At 42.4% G+C, this 20,782-nt stretch overlaps 1 protein-coding gene and 1 long non-coding RNA gene across 3 annotated transcripts in view; one reads left to right on the top strand and one right to left on the bottom strand.

Moving 5' to 3' along the window:
- The first annotated feature begins 2,563 nt into the window (after positions 1 to 2,563).
- LOC121712289 overlaps positions 2,564 to 20,782 on the top strand; it is a 170,356-nt gene continuing 152,137 nt past the window's right edge. Inside the window, exon 1 of the long non-coding RNA XR_006032574.1 lies at positions 2,564 to 2,682. This is a non-coding gene — a long non-coding RNA (uncharacterized LOC121712289). The remainder of the gene's footprint in view (positions 2,683 to 20,782) is intronic.
- LOC121712273 lies at positions 16,700 to 19,823 on the bottom strand. 2 transcript variants are annotated; one of them, XM_042096417.1, is made up of 2 exons: positions 19,413 to 19,823; positions 16,700 to 18,263 (listed from the first exon to the last, which is right to left on the bottom strand). In XM_042096417.1, the coding sequence occupies exon 2, from the start codon at positions 17,888 to 17,890 to the stop codon at positions 17,222 to 17,224; it is 669 nt and encodes a 222-aa protein (XP_041952351.1). In that variant the 5' UTR covers positions 17,891 to 18,263; positions 19,413 to 19,823; the 3' UTR covers positions 16,700 to 17,221. Both variants share the same exon structure in this region, with proteins under 2 accessions (XP_041952351.1, XP_041952352.1).

Below are 20,782 nucleotides of genomic sequence, written 5' to 3'. Positions count from 1 at the left end.
AAATGTCAGGGCCCTAGGAAGTCTACCAATGAAGTGTGGAGATACATTGAGCCTCGTAAATGGGTGTAAAACAGTGATTTATTTGCATGGCTAGCCCGATGCCGAAGCACCACTACTGAAAAAGTTGTTGGTAGCATCGGCTAACTAGCGCCAGATTTTGGAGTGCAGGGGACAAGTCGAGATGGGCTATGAGACATACGTTCACACTCGGTATCATGTTTCAATACACTTCAGGTCAATATCACACCGGAATTCTCCTTTAAGTCAGTTTGGGGGTTAAGGGATACTCTAGAGAGTTCTCCCCACAGAATGCAATAAGGCTGCTGGATGTCCTTGGGCCTTAAGAGTGTGTCCATGAGAGGACCAGGCGGGGGTGATCCATGCTACATCACCGATTTTGATGAAACTTGGCCAGTTTGAAGGGTCCACCTAAAAACTCAAAAAGCCAAAATAGTACAACATTTGAAACAACCCAGGGGGAGTTAGGACCCCCTCCTTGTTTTAGGCCAAAAAACCTCAAAAAAAGGCCCAAAATTGCATCCCTCCTGCTGTCAGATTTAAGCTCAGCAAAGTAACAATCCATGCCATCAAAGGTCCATCCAAGGTTAGTTTAAAACTGGAGTTACAAGGCGTAAGTTGTGACGGGTGTCAGTCCAGGACTGCACATGTCCACTATGTCACATGCTTTTTGGTGAATACCCAAAAAATAGCAATATTTAGACCTGAATATCTCCGATGAGCAACCTCCTTTTTTCAAAATTCTTTCTGCACATGAAAGGGCCATCTGTGGACTTCATAAATCAAAAGACAAATGCTCGGCCTTTTTATTATTTTTTTTGTGGTAACCGCCTAAATAGTGTGATCCAGCCAGTGATTTCAAATACATATCTACTTCAATGATTGGTTGAAAAATAATGCTTAGGTCATTTATGGTGGACAAATGGAGATATATTATCATCAGTCATGTCTACTGATCAAATCCAAGCTGTTCTGCTGTTTGTTGCCGTTCTGAGTGTAATACATTCCTTAAGGTAGCTCAAAATGACATCATCGGTGATCGGGTGACATACCAGTATACCCGTAGGTCTAATTTTTGCAAATGTGATATCTCCAACATATCTCAGGGCTAGAAACAGTCACTTGGACTCAAATAATAACTTGTAAGAGTTTGATAGTCAAAGGTCAACGGTCAAGGTCACTGTGACCTTATGTACATCCCATTGTGGTGAATAAACCTCTAAAAATCCCTGACATAATTTCAAATGTGATACAAACATTCACACTGGCCCTTTCTGAAACCAATCCCTACCCACTCCCCTCAGTTACAGTGTGCACTCGGGTGGGAACAGTGACGGACTGGGATTTTCACCAACCAGTGGCCCACACGGTGACGCGCATGCACACGCGTGCATGTGCCCGCAACACACAGATATAACTTCACATGCACGGACATAACACATTTGTAGCCCCATTGGTCATGAACTCTAACTTTAATATGCATAAAGACTGAACCAAGAACATGGATATATCAATGCACAACTTCAAAAAAATGAATGCAATATGAAATATGAAAAATATGAAAAAAAAGAATAGCCTAGAATACATGGATTTCTATGCAACGTCACAAAAACATGCGTGCGCAAGAGGCAGAAAGCACCATAAAACACGATAGAGCAGTGCTCTCCATGAAAAGAACAAAATTAATTTAGAAAAAATTGAAATCACAATGGTTAGAGAATGTTCAATATGTTCAATATCCCTAAAGGAATGCATGTCTTCGCCAAAAAACGATGTTAATGCAAATGAACGGCAAACTCTGAAATATAGCCTGAAATGAGATGTTATTATCATTGAGACAACAGGGGACCAGGGGTATATAAAAAATTCTGATTGTAGCTTACAGCAGCCGACTATTTAGGTCTACTATTTAGGTCTAAGTTTAGGTAAGTTTATAACGTTGTGGCACCAAGCGTCTTCTGCCCCACGGCTGCGCGCGAATGTAGTTTTGTTGGTAAACGGGAAACCTATCCGAGCAGCCGCTCCACAAACGTGTCTTAATTAACGTCATGCAGTTAACAAGGTGCGAAGGAGCTTGCTCTTCTCCGCAATCCTGTCTATCACGTCATCAGCATCCAAGTTAATTATAGGACCTCTTTCTCTGTCGCCATCAGCATAAAGGCCTCCAAATTATCCTGTGACAATCGTGTCCTTAGGCGATTCTTGATTAATTTAAGAGTGGAAAAACTCAGTTTGCATGCCACTTGAGTACATGACAGTGTTAGTAGGAATTAATTTGCTAACCATATATAGTTGTAGGCACAGGTAAAGAGGTTTAACTGCTGGAGAAGGAAATAGCAACAGATTGCACAATTCTTGCAGGTAGCACATTTCTTGCTTACCAGGTTTATTTCTGTATCTTCCTATATCTCCGCGGTATCATAAAGTCCGACGCTTTGACTGTATACTCGTTGAGGAGACTTTTTCAGGCTGTCCCAGTGCGTGGCGAGATGTGTCAATTCCGACTGCAGATTTTCAACCGTAGCACCTTCACTTAAGCAGACATTCTCTTATGTTTCGAAGTGCATTTGGGGGCAGTTTATTAGCTTTTATAAGGGGAAAATTCTGAGGATCAAGGCATGCTAGATCGGCAATTCCCCGTGCTGAAGGAAGTAGACGCATTCGGTTTTAAAATTCCCAGAAGTCATTGCTTAATGTAGCCTAACTTTTGTAAACCAATAATAAGATAAAAGATACAGGCAGCATATTTATTGTATTCCAATTTCAAACAATGCACTTTTAAATAATTTGATTGAATAAGGTTACAAAAGAATGTAGACTGATGTAAATATTGAGGGTCACCATGACTGTAGTGTAGAGATAGCCTGGCGGGCCATCCTATATCATTGATGTATAGTCTGGCATCGAACCATTCACCTCGCTTAATCCAAGGGGCAGGCAGAGAATTGTCTTTCAAACTGCCTAGGCATGCAATAGGCCAGCGCTACGACCATATCCGTATCCGGTCGGCAAAACGGCAAATACATCCTTCTTCGAAAGGAATGACGAAGTGCATTGTGTTGCTCAACTTTCAAAGAAAAAAAGAAGAAGTCCAACTTCTCCAAAGTTGACGCCAACGCCGATTCAAACAACCGGCCACCAGCCATAGCCACCTTCCTTGTTGTTCACCGTCGCAGGACTGTCGTTATCCTGTTAAGCCCGCCTTAAGACTCTCTAACAAAATAGGGCGCTGTGATTGGATGAGGTCCACGGCGTCAGCCAATAGAAATCCCTATGGTTTGATACTAGATGTACAGGCTGAGCAAATTAATTTGCCGCCGCTAGGGTGCGTCTAGATTTCTAGGCTAGTGTAGAGACTCATGTCTGGTATAAATACTGATCAGTTTCCTACTATGGTTAGGAGGGCAAGTGGCTAGGGAGAGAGTGTAGCTAGTTTCGGAAAGGGCCTTTCACTCACAGATAACAAATTAATTTGAATTTGATGGTCAAAGGTCATAGGTCAAGGTCATTGTGACCTCACATTCTTGTGAGGAATGCCTATAGGAAGTTTTTTTTTTCTTTCAAATTCGGCACATACAGTCACTTACACTCAAAGATGAACTGATTAGATGTGAGTGGTCAATGTTACTGTGACCTCTCAAAAAAACAACATGCCTACTGTATTTTTACACCTTGAACACAATATCCTGGAAACACCTTGAGGGAGTTATTTCAAATTTAGCACAACTTAGGCCCTGTACACACATACCCAGATATTTTATTTTGGGTCTTTCGACCACACGTAAACAGTGTTTTAGCCCACACAGATAATTTTTTAAAACCTTCTAACGGCGCTCGGGGACCAATGAGTCCCCGAGGGCACTTCAGCCGTTCCTACTGGTCGGGGTTTGAACCGGCAACCCTTCAGTTACAAGGCCGAAGCACTAACTAGTAGGCCATGGCTGTCCCCGTGGACAAGGACGTGATGGTTACTTTGGGTATTGAGTGTTCGTATATATAGCAAGTCAGGCAGTACTCTCCTGGGCTTTACTTGTTTTGTAGCCTACTGTACCTCGATGTCCATCCATCATAAAAACATGTCTGTAGACCCTGCTTATTAGTACAAGTTGTTTTAAAGCAGACACTCTGACATGGTATAACCACCTAGCTTCATGTTAGGGTCCCACAAGGAAATGTGTCTGAAACATTGAAAACATGATAATGTACATTACTTGTGAATCTGTTTCCATTGCATGCCATATGACCAGTGGTTAAAGTGGGATTTGGCAGGTGGGGGAACCCTAAAATCCAGTGTCGGTGCAACGGGGAAAAATTACTCACCGTTGGACAACATATTGAGTATCGTGGTGTAGCAATACTTTTTGGACAAGAATTGATAGCTTCTTGGTCATCTCTGTACACGCGAAAATTAACTACCCATTTATTTTAACAATATAATCGCGCTGTATCGTTGGTATGAAAGAATATATTTATTATTAAATTATCCGAGGTGGCGGAACTGCGTTCCTCCCACTTTAATTCCTGCATATGACTGCTGTCTGCTGTGTTGGGCTAATGGAGTAATGCCAAGCTAGATTAACATTTTCCCATGTTAAAACAATGTATCACATGAAAAATAACAATGTTATTATCATGTGATAATAACAATAATAACAATACTCTTGTGTTTCCAGGATATCATGTTCAAGTTGTAAAAATATTTTTTAGTGAATAGTGAAATAGTTTTTTTTTTTGTGAGGTCAGAATAATATTGACCTTTCACCACCCAAATATAATCAGCCACAAAACTTCTGTTAGACTTTTTTTGAGGACGGTCACTGAAAGGAGCTGTAACAAATATCGGAGGCTGCTGAAAAGGCAAGCCAATGGCTATGGCACTCACATGCTATTTTGGGTCATGTTGTAACCTGAATTGACTCTGAGACGCTGCTGTTGTGTTTCTGGAGTGGCAGTTGTTGGTGCCTACATCAAGGGCTTGCGTGTCGTCTGTGTATGTTGTTGATCAGATCATAAGTGTCCACAGTAATGAAGAGGAATGACTGGAGAATTTATGATATTGCTTGGTATGTTGGTATGTTGCTGAACGGATCATAAATGGGCATAGCAAAAACAGGAATGACTGAAGAATTTGTGACATTGGTTGGTAGTTGGTACTAAATATTTGCTGGTATTTGTTGGTGTCTGCATCAAAGGCTTGCGGTTTGACTGGGTATGTTAACCCTTTAGGCGCCAGAGGTTTTTTTCCGAAACGATCAATTTTGACATCTTCATTTCAAAAGGCTATATCTTAAAAGTGATAAGAGATAGAGACTTTATGTAAATTAGAGAAATATTAAGGATGACCCAAAGTGTATGTAGAGATTAAATGTTTATATCTAATTTGCATATTATGACGTCATATGGTGGCGGCCATCTTGGATTATAGAATTTTCATGAAAAGTTGCATGTTTGAATGATAAATGCACCACTTCTTTCCCCCCAAAATGTCCCTCACCTTCTGAATGCTATATTGCACAATACTGAATGCTCAGGTAAATAGTAAGTAGTGAACAAACTGTGTAAATCATTACTAATAAATGGCAGAAACAAACCAAATGCATGTAGCGGTAGACTGGCCTTTTGCTGTAGAGATTTTCCATTTACTACATACAGTAGGCACTCTGATTCCATGTATGGGGCACATATATATTATTCAGATGACACACAAACACAAGTAGACAAGACCTGTTTAGTTCAAAAGCTCATTTGCCACGGCAAGGCACAGATCAGGAGTGAGATGACGAGACAAGACGACAATGTTAGTATTTTTTTTCTTTTTGTTGATGTTTTTTTGTTTTTTTTCTTAGCTGACAAAGACACACACATCACAAGGACATGAACACACAAAAAGGAACACATAGTGTACTGTATGTCCTAAATGATCAGGGAAGTAGATAGCAAATCAACAGTGTAAATCATTACTAAATGGCTGACTTTTTTTTTTTATGTAGCAGGCCTTTTGCTGTAGAGATAATGACTCCCTATCCCTATCCATACAGGGCCGGCATTCCCATGATCTTGTGATAGACTATGCATGACCTAATGTGTGTGTGTGTGTGTGGGAGAGGGAGAGAGCGTGTCACCACCTCCACCATGCGAGCAGCATGGCCAGATCTGCCTCGCGCGCGCCGAGTGGAGAGAATTTGCGCAGCTCGGACTAGGCCTACTGTCATTCTCATTGCGACTCCCCACACTGCCACTACGTTCCCCCCTAACTGTCCTATGAGCACTTCGACCTCGTCTAACATACCCAGTGGCATTAGACAAAGGCTCCACCACGTTACTGTCGCCGCGATTGTGGAGAGGCACACGTTCAGAAGACAGAAGCTAGCGCTATGGATATTAGGCTACCTCCAGCCTCGTTCGCCACACCACTAACACCCTGCTAACTTCCCGATGAACACTCCGAACCTGTGAAACATTATTCCCACCAGTGACATTGGGCAAACGATTCAACGTTTGTGCTTGGTGTAAGCTAAACTATGGAGTAAACTCTCACTTTGTCCAGCTGCATCATTGCAAGGCAGGGACGCATCTGAAGCCTCACTAAACGAATCACCGTCATTTTCTGAAGGCAGATATTCCCCTTCAGAATCAGGGTCCGCGAATAGAAGACCCAACACTTCATTTCAGGTAAACTTTTTTGATGCCATTAGACGATAATCTAATGCAAATACTCGCTGACGTTGACAATATCGCTCTGACAAAGTGGCTCACACGCACACTAGCTCCGGTATTTCATACACTGATTCACTGCGCTGTAGCTAGAAAGTTTTGTTTAAAGCGTGTCCTTTTTTCGACTCGGGGATGACGTATGACATGTCTGCCATCTAGTGGAGTGGAAGTCGAACGAAATATGACACCCTATTTGACTAAATCGGCCGTTTTATTCAGTACCGCATCTTGTCGACTATAGTCGCCTGTGGCGCCTAGAGGGTTAATGATCAGATAATAAACCGCCACAACAATGAAGAGGATTGACTGAAGAATATGTAGGTATTTGTGGGTGCCCACATCAAGGGCTTACAGTTGGTCTGGTTATGTTGCTGATTGGATCAGAAACTGTGGGAGCAAAGTAGAGGAATGACCAAAGACTTTGGTGGTACTATTTGGTGCCCTCATTAAGGGTTGGTGTTTTGTTTGTTGTATAGTTGCTGATGGGATCATAAATGGCCACAGCAAAAGGTGCCCGCATCAAGGGATTCAGTTAGCTTGGCTGTGTTGTTGATCGGATCATAAACGGCCACAGCAAAGAAGACAAATTACCAAAAAATGTGTCGGTATTGGTTGGTAGACAACCTATCATGAGTGTGGAGGGAGCTGGGTCTGAGAGTCCAGATACCACTGTTGAGCCTTCTGGAGGTCACCGATGAATGACAAAAGTGCAAGTGAATATTTGTACCAAATTTGAAAAAACATCCCTACAGGCATTTATGATATATAATTTTCTCAAGAATGCAAGGTCCTTGACCTAGACCTTTGACCACCAGATTCAAATATTTGTTATCTGAATCAAAGTGAATATTTGTATCACATATTAAATTACGTCATGGATTTTTTGAGATTTATCCACCACAAAGGGAAATACATAAGGTCACAGTGACCTTGACCTTTGGCTACCAAAATGTTACAAGTTATTATTGAGAGTGAGGAGTAGTTGTCATGGTTTTTTACCCCCGCCCCCAACGCCATTTTGAACGTCAAGCCTCAAGCTACCTCGGCTGTCACCGATAGATAGAGAAGCACAACGGAGATTTTTGGTACTTTGTGTTTCGCAATGCCTACAACATGCTGCGTGAAGAACTGCCACAGCAGGTCGAACGATCAACAGGGGAACAAGACTGGAGTCCGTTTTTTTCGGTTCCCTTTATGGAAAAGGATGTAGGGAGAGCAAGTTGCTGAGGTGACTAAGAGACGTCGAATGGCCTGGGTAGCAGCGATGAGAAGAAGGGACATCACTTTCGACAACATTTCGAAGAGTATGCGAGTGTGTTCTCAGCATTTTCACTCGGGTAAGCTCTCAATATATTTCATAAAATGTGTTTATTTTGTTGACTGCTTATGTCACGGGTGAATTTATGTGGCATATGAGAGGTAACGGTGTGATCGGGTGAGGGCTGTCAATGTCTGGTGCGACTGAGGAATCTGGGGGTGTGTGTGTGGGTGTGTCGTGCATGTAATGCGACCTGTAGATAGCCACAGAGGGGTACGGGGCTCTCTAGGCACAGGTGTGGTGATTTGGGGATAATTAGGGAAGCGGCATTGTGACAGACAAAAGACAAGCTCATTTGGAGGAAGGGGGAACCACGGGAGAGCGGGGTAGAGTTTTGGTGCACAATGTTTATAGCCGCGGGCGGTGGTGGCGTGTGGAGAAGAATCCATTGGACGTGAAGTTTCCTGTGTGTCTGCTCCTGATCGGTGTCGAGAAGTTGCCTCGGACGAACTCACTGCTTGCTGTATCATCTGGAGGCGCGACATCGGTCGCCCTCCATCAAGTTAAGTGATCGCATTCCTCAACCTGAGCTGCAGTGTTGCCGCGTGCAGATGCCCATTAAGCCTTCCTGCCATGACTGCCGTAGGATTGTGGACAACAGTTTGTACGTATTGATAGACTCCTGGTGGCAACGCGTGTCTCGTGTGCCGTGCCGTGTGTATTTAAAGACTGTGTGCCTCCTCTTAAGTTGATATGTTGCTGTGCTATGTTTGGACGTTGCAGTGACTCTTTTCTTCAGTAAATTGCCCTAGGAATACTATTGACTGCTTGAGAATTGTAGTCCACACTTACTGGCTATAGCAGTTTGGCCTATTAGTATCAGTTTTCTCTTTCTTCCAGCAGTGCGCGTGTGACGTAAAGGGTTGCCTGGATTGTTTGGACTGCTTGGACGCCCGCTCGACTATCGGCCGCCCCTCCCCCTTGGATCAGCGTAGTGTTAATTTTGTCACCTATTTTTAATTTAGTCATAGTCTTAGTCTTCTGACGAAATGTCCTTTTTAGTCTTTGTCATATTTAGTCATTCAAATATCATTTTTGTTAGTCAAGTTGTAGTCGACTAAAAGTCTCGTCATTTTAGTCTAGTTTTAGTCAAAAGAAAACTAAAGGTATCTTAGTCTTAGTCAGTTTTAGTCAACACATTTTAGTCTTTTTTTTTATAACAAATTATTTCTGATTACCATTTGAGTCAAATAGTGTTTCACACATCTCAATTTTCCAACAATATTGTGTGTCCACAGGGCTACTCGTCTGTTATAATTACTCATTCTGATTTTTTGTCAGTCAGTATGTTTACAGGCACAGGTAAGTCGAGCTACAGTTATAGCTCGGCTGGGATTTGACCATAGACAGTAAAAGATTTGACTGGACCACTGTCATATTCGTAGACCAGTGTTTCTCAAAGTGTGGTCCGGGGATCACTGGTGGTCCGCAAGCTATCCCAAGTGGTCCACGAGCAGACGTGGTAAAATATAATATACATGAGTTGTTTGCCAAATAACTTATAACAAATAAATCCAAACAGTTCTGCAACACTGTCTATGTAAGATATGCCAGTTTAAATCATACAGAATGAATCCTCTGACACAATAAGCAAAGTGCAAAGACAATAAGCAAGGTGGTTCAGTGAGTAGGCCTATAGACTAATTATAGGCTACTGTTAAAGTAGGTCTAATCTTTTTTTTTTAGCTAGGGTTAGTTAAGTGGTCCTGAAACTGAAATAGTTTGAGAAACACTGTCGTAGGCCAAACTATTAATGTTTTACTCCGCCTCGCTAGATGGCGATATGCGCCCAAACACAACACATTCCCCAAACAGACTCTCCATCTTAGCCATAGCTAACTTGCTAGCGAACTTTCTATATTAGCTTACTTGCTAGCAAACTTTGCATCATCAGTCTAACTAGATGAATAGTTGACATTACATGCTGAACATTTTCGTATGGACATTCTGGGGGATGTTAATTTGTATGAGAGAAGCGTCAACTTCTGGGTATGTAGCATTGTGGCATAAAGCTTAGGTAGTTAGCTTGCTAATAACTGGCAGAAATCTCCAGTGTTCTTGTTCCATGTAGTTTCATGTTGCAGCCACAGGGTTGCAGCAGCAGCACATAGACTAGCCTACAGGAAAGCTGTTGCGTATGAACTCATTCGGAATATTTTGAAAATGTAACAGCTAGATATTCTGTCTTCTCATTTTGTAGACCAACATGAAGGGAGATTTTATCTTAGTTTTTATTTCATGCAAAACATTTTAGTCTCGTCTTTTTGTCAACAATAATGCATCTTAAGATAGTCTTAGTCAGTGTTTCAGGACATTACTGACGTCTCGTCATCGTCTCGTCTTAGTCATGAAAAAAAAGGTCGTAGACGAACATATTTCCTCTTGTCTCGTCTGACGAAATTAACACTAGATCAGCGTGTGCGTGTAGCTGAACACTGCCCCCCCCCCCCCTCGCTCCTCGGATCGGATGCGCCCGCCCACCACCAGCAGAATAGCCCCCTACCTGTGAACCGGTGCCTTCTCTACTTATGGACTGTGCCTTTTTTTTAAATATTGTATTAAATAAATATATTGGATTTGCATAACGCGGTCGCTAGCCTTGTTTGTTGAACAGCCACAGCATAGCTCCCCAGTAAAACGAGTTGCACCTGGGTTACACTTAAGCTAGTCTATCTATCTAAAGAGTGTGTGTCCTTGTTAGGCTACGTAAACTTTACTCTGATATCGCTACTAACGTTAGCTATGATACTACGTTAGCCACCTACTTGCTAGTGCTACTTTGTAACATAAACTGTAGCAGCAAACATAAACTGCCAACTTTGTAACGTTGGCTGCGCTATATACAACATATTTTGAGATGGACATGATATTTAAGTTTGTCTCTGATGTGTTTGTTTCACAACACAGTGGTTCTCCTTGCTAACTTTGCACACTTCCCTCACTTCCCTCTACTACTTGTCACCTTAATGTTCACCTTTGTTATGCCAGCTTACCTTTGTTTTTGTTTTTTGCCAATTACAGTAATGGGTTGTGTAATGGGTCTACCAGATACAAGGATACAAGGATACAAGGAAGTTTATTGTCACATGCATATAGTTACTGGAAGTAAGAAATGCAGTGAAATTATGTCTGGTGTCAGCCTATTTGTGCATTAATGGGGGCGTGGGGGTAAAGAGTGCAGCAGAAGAGGGGTTTAGTAGATTAAGTGGCAAGGGCTGCATAAAAAAGGTGGGGGAGGATTGGGATTGGGTGGGGCACCAACAAGGAGCACCCAAGAGCAAGACCTCATGCATCATGTAAATTCACACCTTTTCATAATTACTCTACTTTAGGTGAACCATCCTATGAAATGCTGGAGAATCACCCTGACTGGAAGCCATCTTTGTTGTTGGGCCATGATCTTCTGGGTTCAGATGACTGATGAGGCAAGGTTTCAGCGGAGCCTGAAGCGTAAGGTGGTGGCTGAGGATCTGTATGCTGAGCCACTGCAGGTGCAACAATTATTTCTGATTACCATTTGAGTCAAATAGTGTTTCACACATCTCAATTTTCCAACAATATTGTGTGTCCACAGGGCTACTCGTCTGTTATAATTACTCATTCTGATTTTTTGTCAGTCAGTATGTTTACAGGCACAGGTAAGTCGAGCTACAGTTATAGCTCGGCTGGGATTTGACCATAGACAGTAAAAGATTTGACTGGACCACTGTCATATTCGTAGACCAGTGTTTCTCAAAGTGTGGTCCGGGGATCACTGGTGGTCCGCAAGCTATCCCAAGTGGTCCACGAGCAGACGTGGTAAAATATAATATACATGAGTTGTTTGCCAAATAACTTATAACAAATAAATCCAAACAGTTCTGCAACACTGTCTATGTAAGATATGCCAGTTTAAATCATACAGAATGAATCCTCTGACACAATAAGCAAAGTGCAAAGACAATAAGCAAGGTGGTTCAGTGAGTAGGCCTATAGACTAATTATAGGCTACTGTTAAAGTAGGTCTAATCTTTTTTTTTTAGCTAGGGTTAGTTAAGTGGTCCTGAAACTGAAATAGTTTGAGAAACACTGTCGTAGGCCAAACTATTAATGTTTTACTCCGCCTCGCTAGATGGCGATATGCGCCCAAACACAACACATTCCCCAAACAGACTCTCCATCTTAGCCATAGCTAACTTGCTAGCGAACTTTCTATATTAGCTTACTTGCTAGCAAACTTTGCATCATCAGTCTAACTAGATGAATAGTTGACATTACATGCTGAACATTTTCGTATGGACATTCTGGGGGATGTTAATTTGTATGAGAGAAGCGTCAACTTCTGGGTATGTAGCATTGTGGCATAAAGCTTAGGTAGTTAGCTTGCTAATAACTGGCAGAAATCTCCAGTGTTCTTGTTCCATGTAGTTTCATGTTGCAGCCACAGGGTTGCAGCAGCAGCACATAGACTAGCCTACAGGAAAGCTGTTGCGTATGAACTCATTCGGAATATTTTGAAAATGTAACAGCTAGATATTCTGTCTTCTCATTTTGTAGACCAACATGAAGGGAGATTTTATCTTAGTTTTTATTTCATGCAAAACATTTTAGTCTCGTCTTTTTGTCAACAATAATGCATCTTAAGATAGTCTTAGTCAGTGTTTCAGGACATTACTGACGTCTCGTCATCGTCTCGTCTTAGTCATGAAAAAAAAGGTCGTAGACGAACATATTTCCTCTTGTCTCGTCTGACGAAATTAACACTAGATCAGCGTGTGCGTGTAGCTGAACACTGCCCCCCCCCCCCCTCGCTCCTCGGATCGGATGCGCCCGCCCACCACCAGCAGAATAGCCCCCTACCTGTGAACCGGTGCCTTCTCTACTTATGGACTGTGCCTTTTTTTTAAATATTGTATTAAATAAATATATTGGATTTGCATAACGCGGTCGCTAGCCTTGTTTGTTGAACAGCCACAGCATAGCTCCCCAGTAAAACGAGTTGCACCTGGGTTACACTTAAGCTAGTCTATCTATCTAAAGAGTGTGTGTCCTTGTTAGGCTACGTAAACTTTACTCTGATATCGCTACTAACGTTAGCTATGATACTACGTTAGCCACCTACTTGCTAGTGCTACTTTGTAACATAAACTGTAGCAGCAAACATAAACTGCCAACTTTGTAACGTTGGCTGCGCTATATACAACATATTTTGAGATGGACATGATATTTAAGTTTGTCTCTGATGTGTTTGTTTCACAACACAGTGGTTCTCCTTGCTAACTTTGCACACTTCCCTCACTTCCCTCTACTACTTGTCACCTTAATGTTCACCTTTGTTATGCCAGCTTACCTTTGTTTTTGTTTTTTGCCAATTACAGTAATGGGTTGTGTAATGGGTCTACCAGATACAAGGATACAAGGATACAAGGAAGTTTATTGTCACATGCATATAGTTACTGGAAGTAAGAAATGCAGTGAAATTATGTCTGGTGTCAGCCTATTTGTGCATTAATGGGGGCGTGGGGGTAAAGAGTGCAGCAGAAGAGGGGTTTAGTAGATTAAGTGGCAAGGGCTGCATAAAAAAGGTGGGGGAGGATTGGGATTGGGTGGGGCACCAACAAGGAGCACCCAAGAGCAAGACCTCATGCATCATGTAAATTCACACCTTTTCATAATTACTCTACTTTAGGTGAACCATCCTATGAAATGCTGGAGAATCACCCTGACTGGAAGCCATCTTTGTTGTTGGGCCATGATCTTCTGGGTTCAGATGACTGATGAGGCAAGGTTTCAGCGGAGCCTGAAGCGTAAGGTGGTGGCTGAGGATCTGTATGCTGAGCCACTGCAGGTGCAACCAAAGAACCTGGATGCTGAGCTGCTGCATCCAGAGGAGCTGGATGCTGAGCCACCCCAGGTGCAACCAGAGGACATGGATGCTGAGCCGCTGCAAGAGCTTCCAGACAGTGATGTAGTACTCGAGTCCGGTCTCGGACTCGAGACCGGTCTCGAGACCGATTTCTGCTTTCTCGGACTCGACTTGGACTTGTTCCTTCAAAGACTCGGTCTTGACTCGGTCTCGGACCACAGTGGGAGGAGAAGGACTCGTAATTTCAGACCGAGTCCTCGAGACCAGCGCATTTTTTTAGGTTCATATAAAAAAAAATGAAAATGAAATTTCACGGCGGCCACGTCTTTGCCCCTTGTTGGCCTTGGTGCCCCCTTTTTTCAATATTCTGCTTTGCGTCCGTTTAATAGCCTATATAATAGCCAAAATAATCTTAGCATCACAGCGCAAACTAATTCAGTCTTACACAGTGGAGAAAATGACAGTGCATGGCAAGACAGAAAGTGCGTCCAAACTCACCCATTCTTCTCAGTTGAAATACTCGCAATCGTTAAGCCTACTCATCACACAGACACATGTATCACATCACATGAAAGAGCTTTTTCTCAGCTTTTAAACGATGTTAGCCGCTAATTGCTGTGGTGAACGCTTCGCGAGAAAAGTAAATAATATAATTAAATTTAATCATAACATCTACATAAGGTGCTATACCCATCTCAGAATAAAGAATCTTAGAATCAGAATAAACAGCAGACCTTACCAGAAATAAAGCAGTCCCCTGTACAGTAAGCCGTTCTAGAGTATTCCGGTGAAATTAAAAATGTAATCTGCAGCAAGGTCTACATTCATGTCTCCAACTTTGGTCTTTAGGTTTCAAAATGTGTTTAAATCGTTCTTCATGATTTCATAACAGGCCAAATACAAAATAAATGTTACAAATATTGCCTAGATATAGGCAATATTAAATATAGGTAAATATTAAAATCAGAGGATATACAGCTGAGTAAGAGTTTGTGAAAGGAGTCTTAATGATCAAAAAATGCTAAGCATGCATCTAGGCTATTTGAGTTTCTTAAAGCTGAGCTGTGCTTAAATTGTTCAATACATGATTCCATAACAGGCCAAATATAAAATAAATATTAAATATAGCCTAGACATTTAAATATTAGATAATCAGATGATTTACAGTTCTATGTAATATGTCATGTTTCATGTTTTTGTAATGTTTCATACAGTGATGCAGGTCTACTGCTGTGAATAGGCTAAACTTTGATTATTTTTATAGCCTACTACTGTATAGTTAACTTTGGCCTTGTGCCCTGACATGTGGCCTTTGTGCCCCCCACCAAATATGCCCAATTGAAGGCCAAGTGGCCTTGCCCCTAAAATAGTGAAATTCCAAGCCTGGGCCTAACTGTTGATTATTAATTGGGGTGATATTAAATCATGAATATGAAAACTGACATGTTTTCATGGTCTTGGTCTCGACTTGGTCTCGACTCCTAAAGGACTCGGTCTCGACTCGGACTTGCTTCCTTAAAGACTCGGTCTTGACTCGGACTCGACTGTATTAGAAAACCAACGGACTCGGTCTCGACTCGGTCTCGACCCTTCAAAGACTCGGTCTTGTCTCGGACTCGGCAAAGGTGGTCTCGTCCCCATCACTACTTCCAGAGGACCTGGATGCTGAGCAGCCAGTCATGACCAGTGCAGAATGTGAATTCTGCACTTCGAGGCAAGCCCTGATCGTCAGTCTGTTGGAGGAGAACAGACATCTGAAGGAGGAGCTTGAGGAATACAGGATGGATGAAAGGTTTCTGAGGGGTGATGATGAGAAAGTGAAGTACTACACTACTCCTAACTTCGCAATTTTTCAGGCAATGTTGCTCAACATCCTACCATATATCCATCAAGGAAAGAGGAAGCTTACAGCATTCCAGTGCGTCCTGTTGACCCTGATGCGTCTCAGGTTAGACCTGCCTTTTCAACACCTCAGTCACCTGTTTCAAGTTCACAGAACAACAGTCGGTGTTGCTTTTCAACAGACTATTGAAGTGTTGTATGCCCGCCTGTCTCTAATTGTGCACTGGCCAAGCAGAGACTGTTTGATGGTTAGTATGCCCCACCAGTTCATCGAATCATTTGGAAAGCATGTTGCTGCAATTGTGGATTGTTTCTAAATTTTCATTGAAAAACCGTCTAATCTTCATGCAAGAGCCCAGACTTTCTCCCAGTACAAACACCACCACACTATGAAATACCTTATTGTCATCACACCACAGGGTTTCATTTCATTTGTCTCAAAGGGATGGGGTGGGCGCACTAGTGACAAACATCTGACTGAGAATTGTGGTTTCCTACATAAACTGTTACCGGGTGACATTGTGTTAGCAGATCGAGGGTTTAACATCAGGGAAAGTGTGGGAATGATGTGTGCTGAGGTGAAGATACCTGCTTTCACAAGGGGTCATGCACAGCTTGATGCAAAAGATGTTGAGGAGACCAGGGCTATAGCTCACCTTAGAATTCATGTGGAGAGAGTGATTGGTCTTGTGCGCAACAAGTACAGAGTCTTACACACAGTAGTACCCATCCATATGATTCTGCCTTGTGAGGGTGAGGATGTAACGTTTTTAGACAAGATTGTAATCATTTGTTGTGCTCTTACCAACATGTGTGAAAGTGTCATTATTTGAAATGTATAAAACAAATTTATGCTTTGACTGTGAGTGTGAAATAAACATTTAAAACATGTTTGATTTTACTGTGTTTTATTTACAGGTAGGTTAATAAAACAGATGTGTTTGAATAACCATCAGGAAAAACATGCAAAGTGCAAGAACATGTAGTGAAATAATAAGTAGTGCATGAACAAGCAGTGCAAACGTAAATAGTAAAAAGAGGCCAGTGTAAACGAATAATTTACTATTAACATTTCAGTTAAATTGATGTAAACATTAATGGTGGGGGGGGGGGGGGGTGAGGAAGAAAACAAGATGAGAAGGTAAAAAGTTGATATTATGTTATTGCTAAAGTAAAGTTGGCAAAGCCAAGGAGCGTTAGTGGGGAGGGTGTCCACAAGCCCCACTGCAGGATGCTGATGCTTGGGAGGTAGGTTGTTTTGTGAAGTGTTTTGCCACTAGTTCTGGGAGACACACCTCAGTAAAGAACTCCTGGGCCTTCTGTAGACGTGGCTCCCAAAATGCTCGGCCTTGGAAAATGCGCAGAAACGCACAGTCCCTCTTTGTCCAGACAACAAAGTCACAGTACATCCTCTCTGTAACAAACATTTGTGTCTGGACCTGGCTGTAGTATGGATGACTTGTTTTCAGATGCATCTGCCCTTTCTAATACAGAGGGAAGCTGCTGTCGTTGGAGGAGCATGCATCAAGAATGGTGCTGTCCTTGTATTTCGCAGGACACTTGATCTCAATGCAGCCTTTTCCACAGCAAGTGCACTCCACAATTGCATCTGGTGATGCTCCTACTTGTGGAAATGCAGGATGTACAAAAAACCCACAGGTCTGCACCTCCTGGTTGTGGTGTTTTTGGTTGGTCCTGGAAATGTATTCCTGCCTCGCCCTCTCCTCCTGTTTGATGCCCCAAGTGGTGGCTGCTGTTCCTGGGCCGCGCTGAGGGTAGCAGACTCTCTTCACAGTAGACAGGGCTGGTGAGTGGATGTCAGTGGCATAAACACTGTGCATGGAGGAGGCTGTAATTCTCCCTGCTCGTGCCGCAAACCACAGCGAGGATGTGTGCTGCCCCCTTGTCCTTTGCTCGATCTGTGCTGCCTGTATGTCTGTAATATTAGCAATGACTCCTAATGCCTGGCAGTGCTGGCGCAGAGCTGAGAAATCAGAGGTGTCAAGTGTGCGTGTACCATGCAGATTTGCCAGGGACTTCAAGTCTCTGATGGAGAGAGTGGGGTCACGGTATTCATCACAGTACCTTGGCGTCACACTGAGAAAAACTGACCTTGTGCCTGTCCTGTGTATGTCACTGTAGATCTTGTCCATGTCTTCTGATGTTGGTGCTGGGGTCAGAGTTGTAGCTTTGGTTGCACGTGTTCTGAAAGCAGGTCTGCTGTGGCTCTCACCATCGATGACGCTGTTCAAGGAAGCGAGCGTTTGGCTGCAGCTGATGTGAAGTCTATCTTGTGACCAACCTCTGGATGGACTTTGTTGATGTTGCCTGGTAACATCCAGTAGGCTGGTTCATCAGTCACTGTGGCACTGATGCTTCCACCTTGAAAAAAAGGGCCCCAACATGAGTGCAAGACTCAGCTACACCAGCCATGCAGGTGCAGTGAGCAGACACCACCTCCCCAGAAGGTGCAAGAATGACCCAGGGTGTCAGAGGTGGTTGACTGAGGCGCTGTGAATGCATGACCTGTAAAAAGATTAAATAAAGTAAATAAATTAGAGAAGTAGTATATCATAAGCGCCATCAGTGAGTCACTATAGCCCAGTGTTACTCATTGCGCGGCTCGTCAAGCTATAATTGGTGGCTCGCAGATTTCGCCAAATTGGTGGCTCGCAGATGGCCTTTCGCCAAAGGCCATCATCTCTGATAAAAACAAAAGTAGGCTCTGATTTAGCCTAGTCTACTGTATGACTTCAACGAGGTGATCTTAAGTTTCGTTCTGCTTACAGTATCTCACTGCCACTGCAATGCCTTTGAATGCAATCCGCTGCCCTGTTTACAAATGCTACAGCGGACTTAAACTGCCACCTTGTGGCGATAAGTTGTAATACATTTCACGCAGCACGAATGAAGTGGCCACTTCTAAATGGGACCCACTGTGGTAACAGTCAATACATTGTTTCAAATGTGCTTCAAAAACATACAATATTGCACTACAAAAACGCAAACATCTGAATTACACTTCCCCCTTCACCCAAATACAGTATTGAAGGTGAAAGGAAGTTATTAAGCCTTAATGGTGCTTCCTAAAGGGGGTATTGTCAAACCTGCTACTACTAATACTAAAAATACAGCATGAAGAAAGTCAAGGACATGCATGCCAGCTTCCGCTCATCCCAGTATTAAAGCAAATCTGGTCTTAAATGAAAATGTATTGGCTGTGTTATTTCTTTTTTGTGGGATGTCCAATTTATATGTAGAAATGCACATTTGCAAAGGTGACTTAGTATGTTGTCGTGAAAGTGGCTCTCCTTATGATTTTGCACTGCCAATGTGGCTCTTGTGAAAAAAATAGTGAGGATCACTGCTATAGCTGCTAGCCTGTCCGGGAGATTCCCGAAGTGTCTGGGGGATTTGGCAAACCTTCTGCCTAACCATCTCCATGATATTTTCCATACTTCAACATCACACTAATAGCAGCGAGTAGGCTATGAATCAGAAAACGAACACAATTCTACACATATTTACAAGCAAAAATAGAGTTGCTCTCAAAAAAAGTTGCAGAAGACGTTTACTGTCCAATGTTTATGAAACAATGCTAGGCTAATGTAACAGCAGTTAGTAGCATGTAGCATTTGACGTTAGAGCTAGTATCGATAGCTTTTAGCTCCTTACCTTAGCAAGTACCACGGTGTTCTTACAGCCTCCAGGCTTGTAGATCTGCAGGTCTTGCACCCATCCACAGCAGAACTGTTCATGGCTTTCCAGGGACTTGTAGCATTTGAACTGCTGCTTGGTGTAATAGCTCACACCATACACAAGGTAATTAACCATGTCCATGTAAGTACAAGGTGGTAGAGCATTCATGTCGCGGCTCCATTCTCCAGCTGACAGCTCATAAGGGTCGATCTGGTTTATTTCACAAAGTTTCTCTAAATACCGCTGCTTTGCTGTGGCATTCAGCTTCTCCCTGTACATTCTCTTTGTCGTCTTCTCCTTGTCCATGTCTAATTGATGTAAAGCAAAATATTTCTCTCACTGTGTCTCGCTTATCGATGCTGTCTTCACTTCTCCCGCTGTGTCTGCCGCAAATTACCATGACAACCGGATTTCTTGACGTTCAAAATGGCAGCTTCTCCTAAAACTACAGGAAAAGATCACGTGATCTGACGTAGCTCCTCACTCAATTTGAATCCAAATAACTGTTTATAGCCCTGAGATATGTTGGAGACATAGACTGTACAGACAGAGCCATATAAAGGTAGAGTTGCGACAACTCCATTGACGCTAATGTTCCATTTTTTTTCAACAATGGTGGCTAATGGAAGCCTCAAATAGTTCCCGAAAGTTAACAATTTATAATAGCAGCAGTGCAGTTACAGACTGTTTGTAGCCAACATTTCAGACTCAGATTTACATTATTGGCTCATCCGAATAATAATAATAATAATAATAATAATAATAACAGTAACAACAGTAATAGTAGTAAAGTAATAGTATTAATAACCTAATTATAATAATAAACTATTTATGTATCGACTATGACAGCTTTTCTGCTGCTCAGTTTTTATCAGTTCCTTATCAAATAAATTAAAAGAGGCTAAAGCCCAATAAATGTGCCACACATAAAAACCTAATATAAGATAAACCTTGCCTATACCATTTCAATTAAGCAGCACTAGGCAACACCACAAACGAGCTGTCATTAAGTTTTTGCGTTTGTAGCCTACAACTTTTATGACGTGACGTGTCTTGGGCATTTAGCTTTACCATCATGTCAACATAGTTGTAACGTTATGCAATGCTCATCTAGGCTATGGATTTAAGTGGTTTAATTTTTAAAAGGGCAGCAAAAGTGGGATAAAGTGCAACTGCTTCCCCAAAACAATTTCTCCATAACTGGATTTAACTGTGTCATGAGCTCTCTCTCTGCCTGGTAACACACGCTGATTGAAGTCTGACCTCCACCTGTTCCTGCTCTGCTCTGCTCTGCCTCACCCTTGTTACCTACCAGCTGCACTGCATTCACCACTCATCATGCCCTG

Source organism: Alosa sapidissima, chromosome 6 (genome assembly GCF_018492685.1).
Source record: "Alosa sapidissima isolate fAloSap1 chromosome 6, fAloSap1.pri, whole genome shotgun sequence".
NCBI classification, from domain to species: Eukaryota; Metazoa; Chordata; class Actinopteri; order Clupeiformes; family Clupeidae; genus Alosa; species Alosa sapidissima.
Note: the sequence above shows the minus strand (reverse complement) of the source record. Positions and strands in the feature narration are given on the sequence as shown.

What these genes read in the sequence shown, in the direction of transcription:
- LOC121712273 (XM_042096417.1), bottom strand. Translation starts at nt 17,890, where the DNA reads ATGGACAAGATCTACAGTGACATACACAGGACAGGCACAAGGTCAGTT.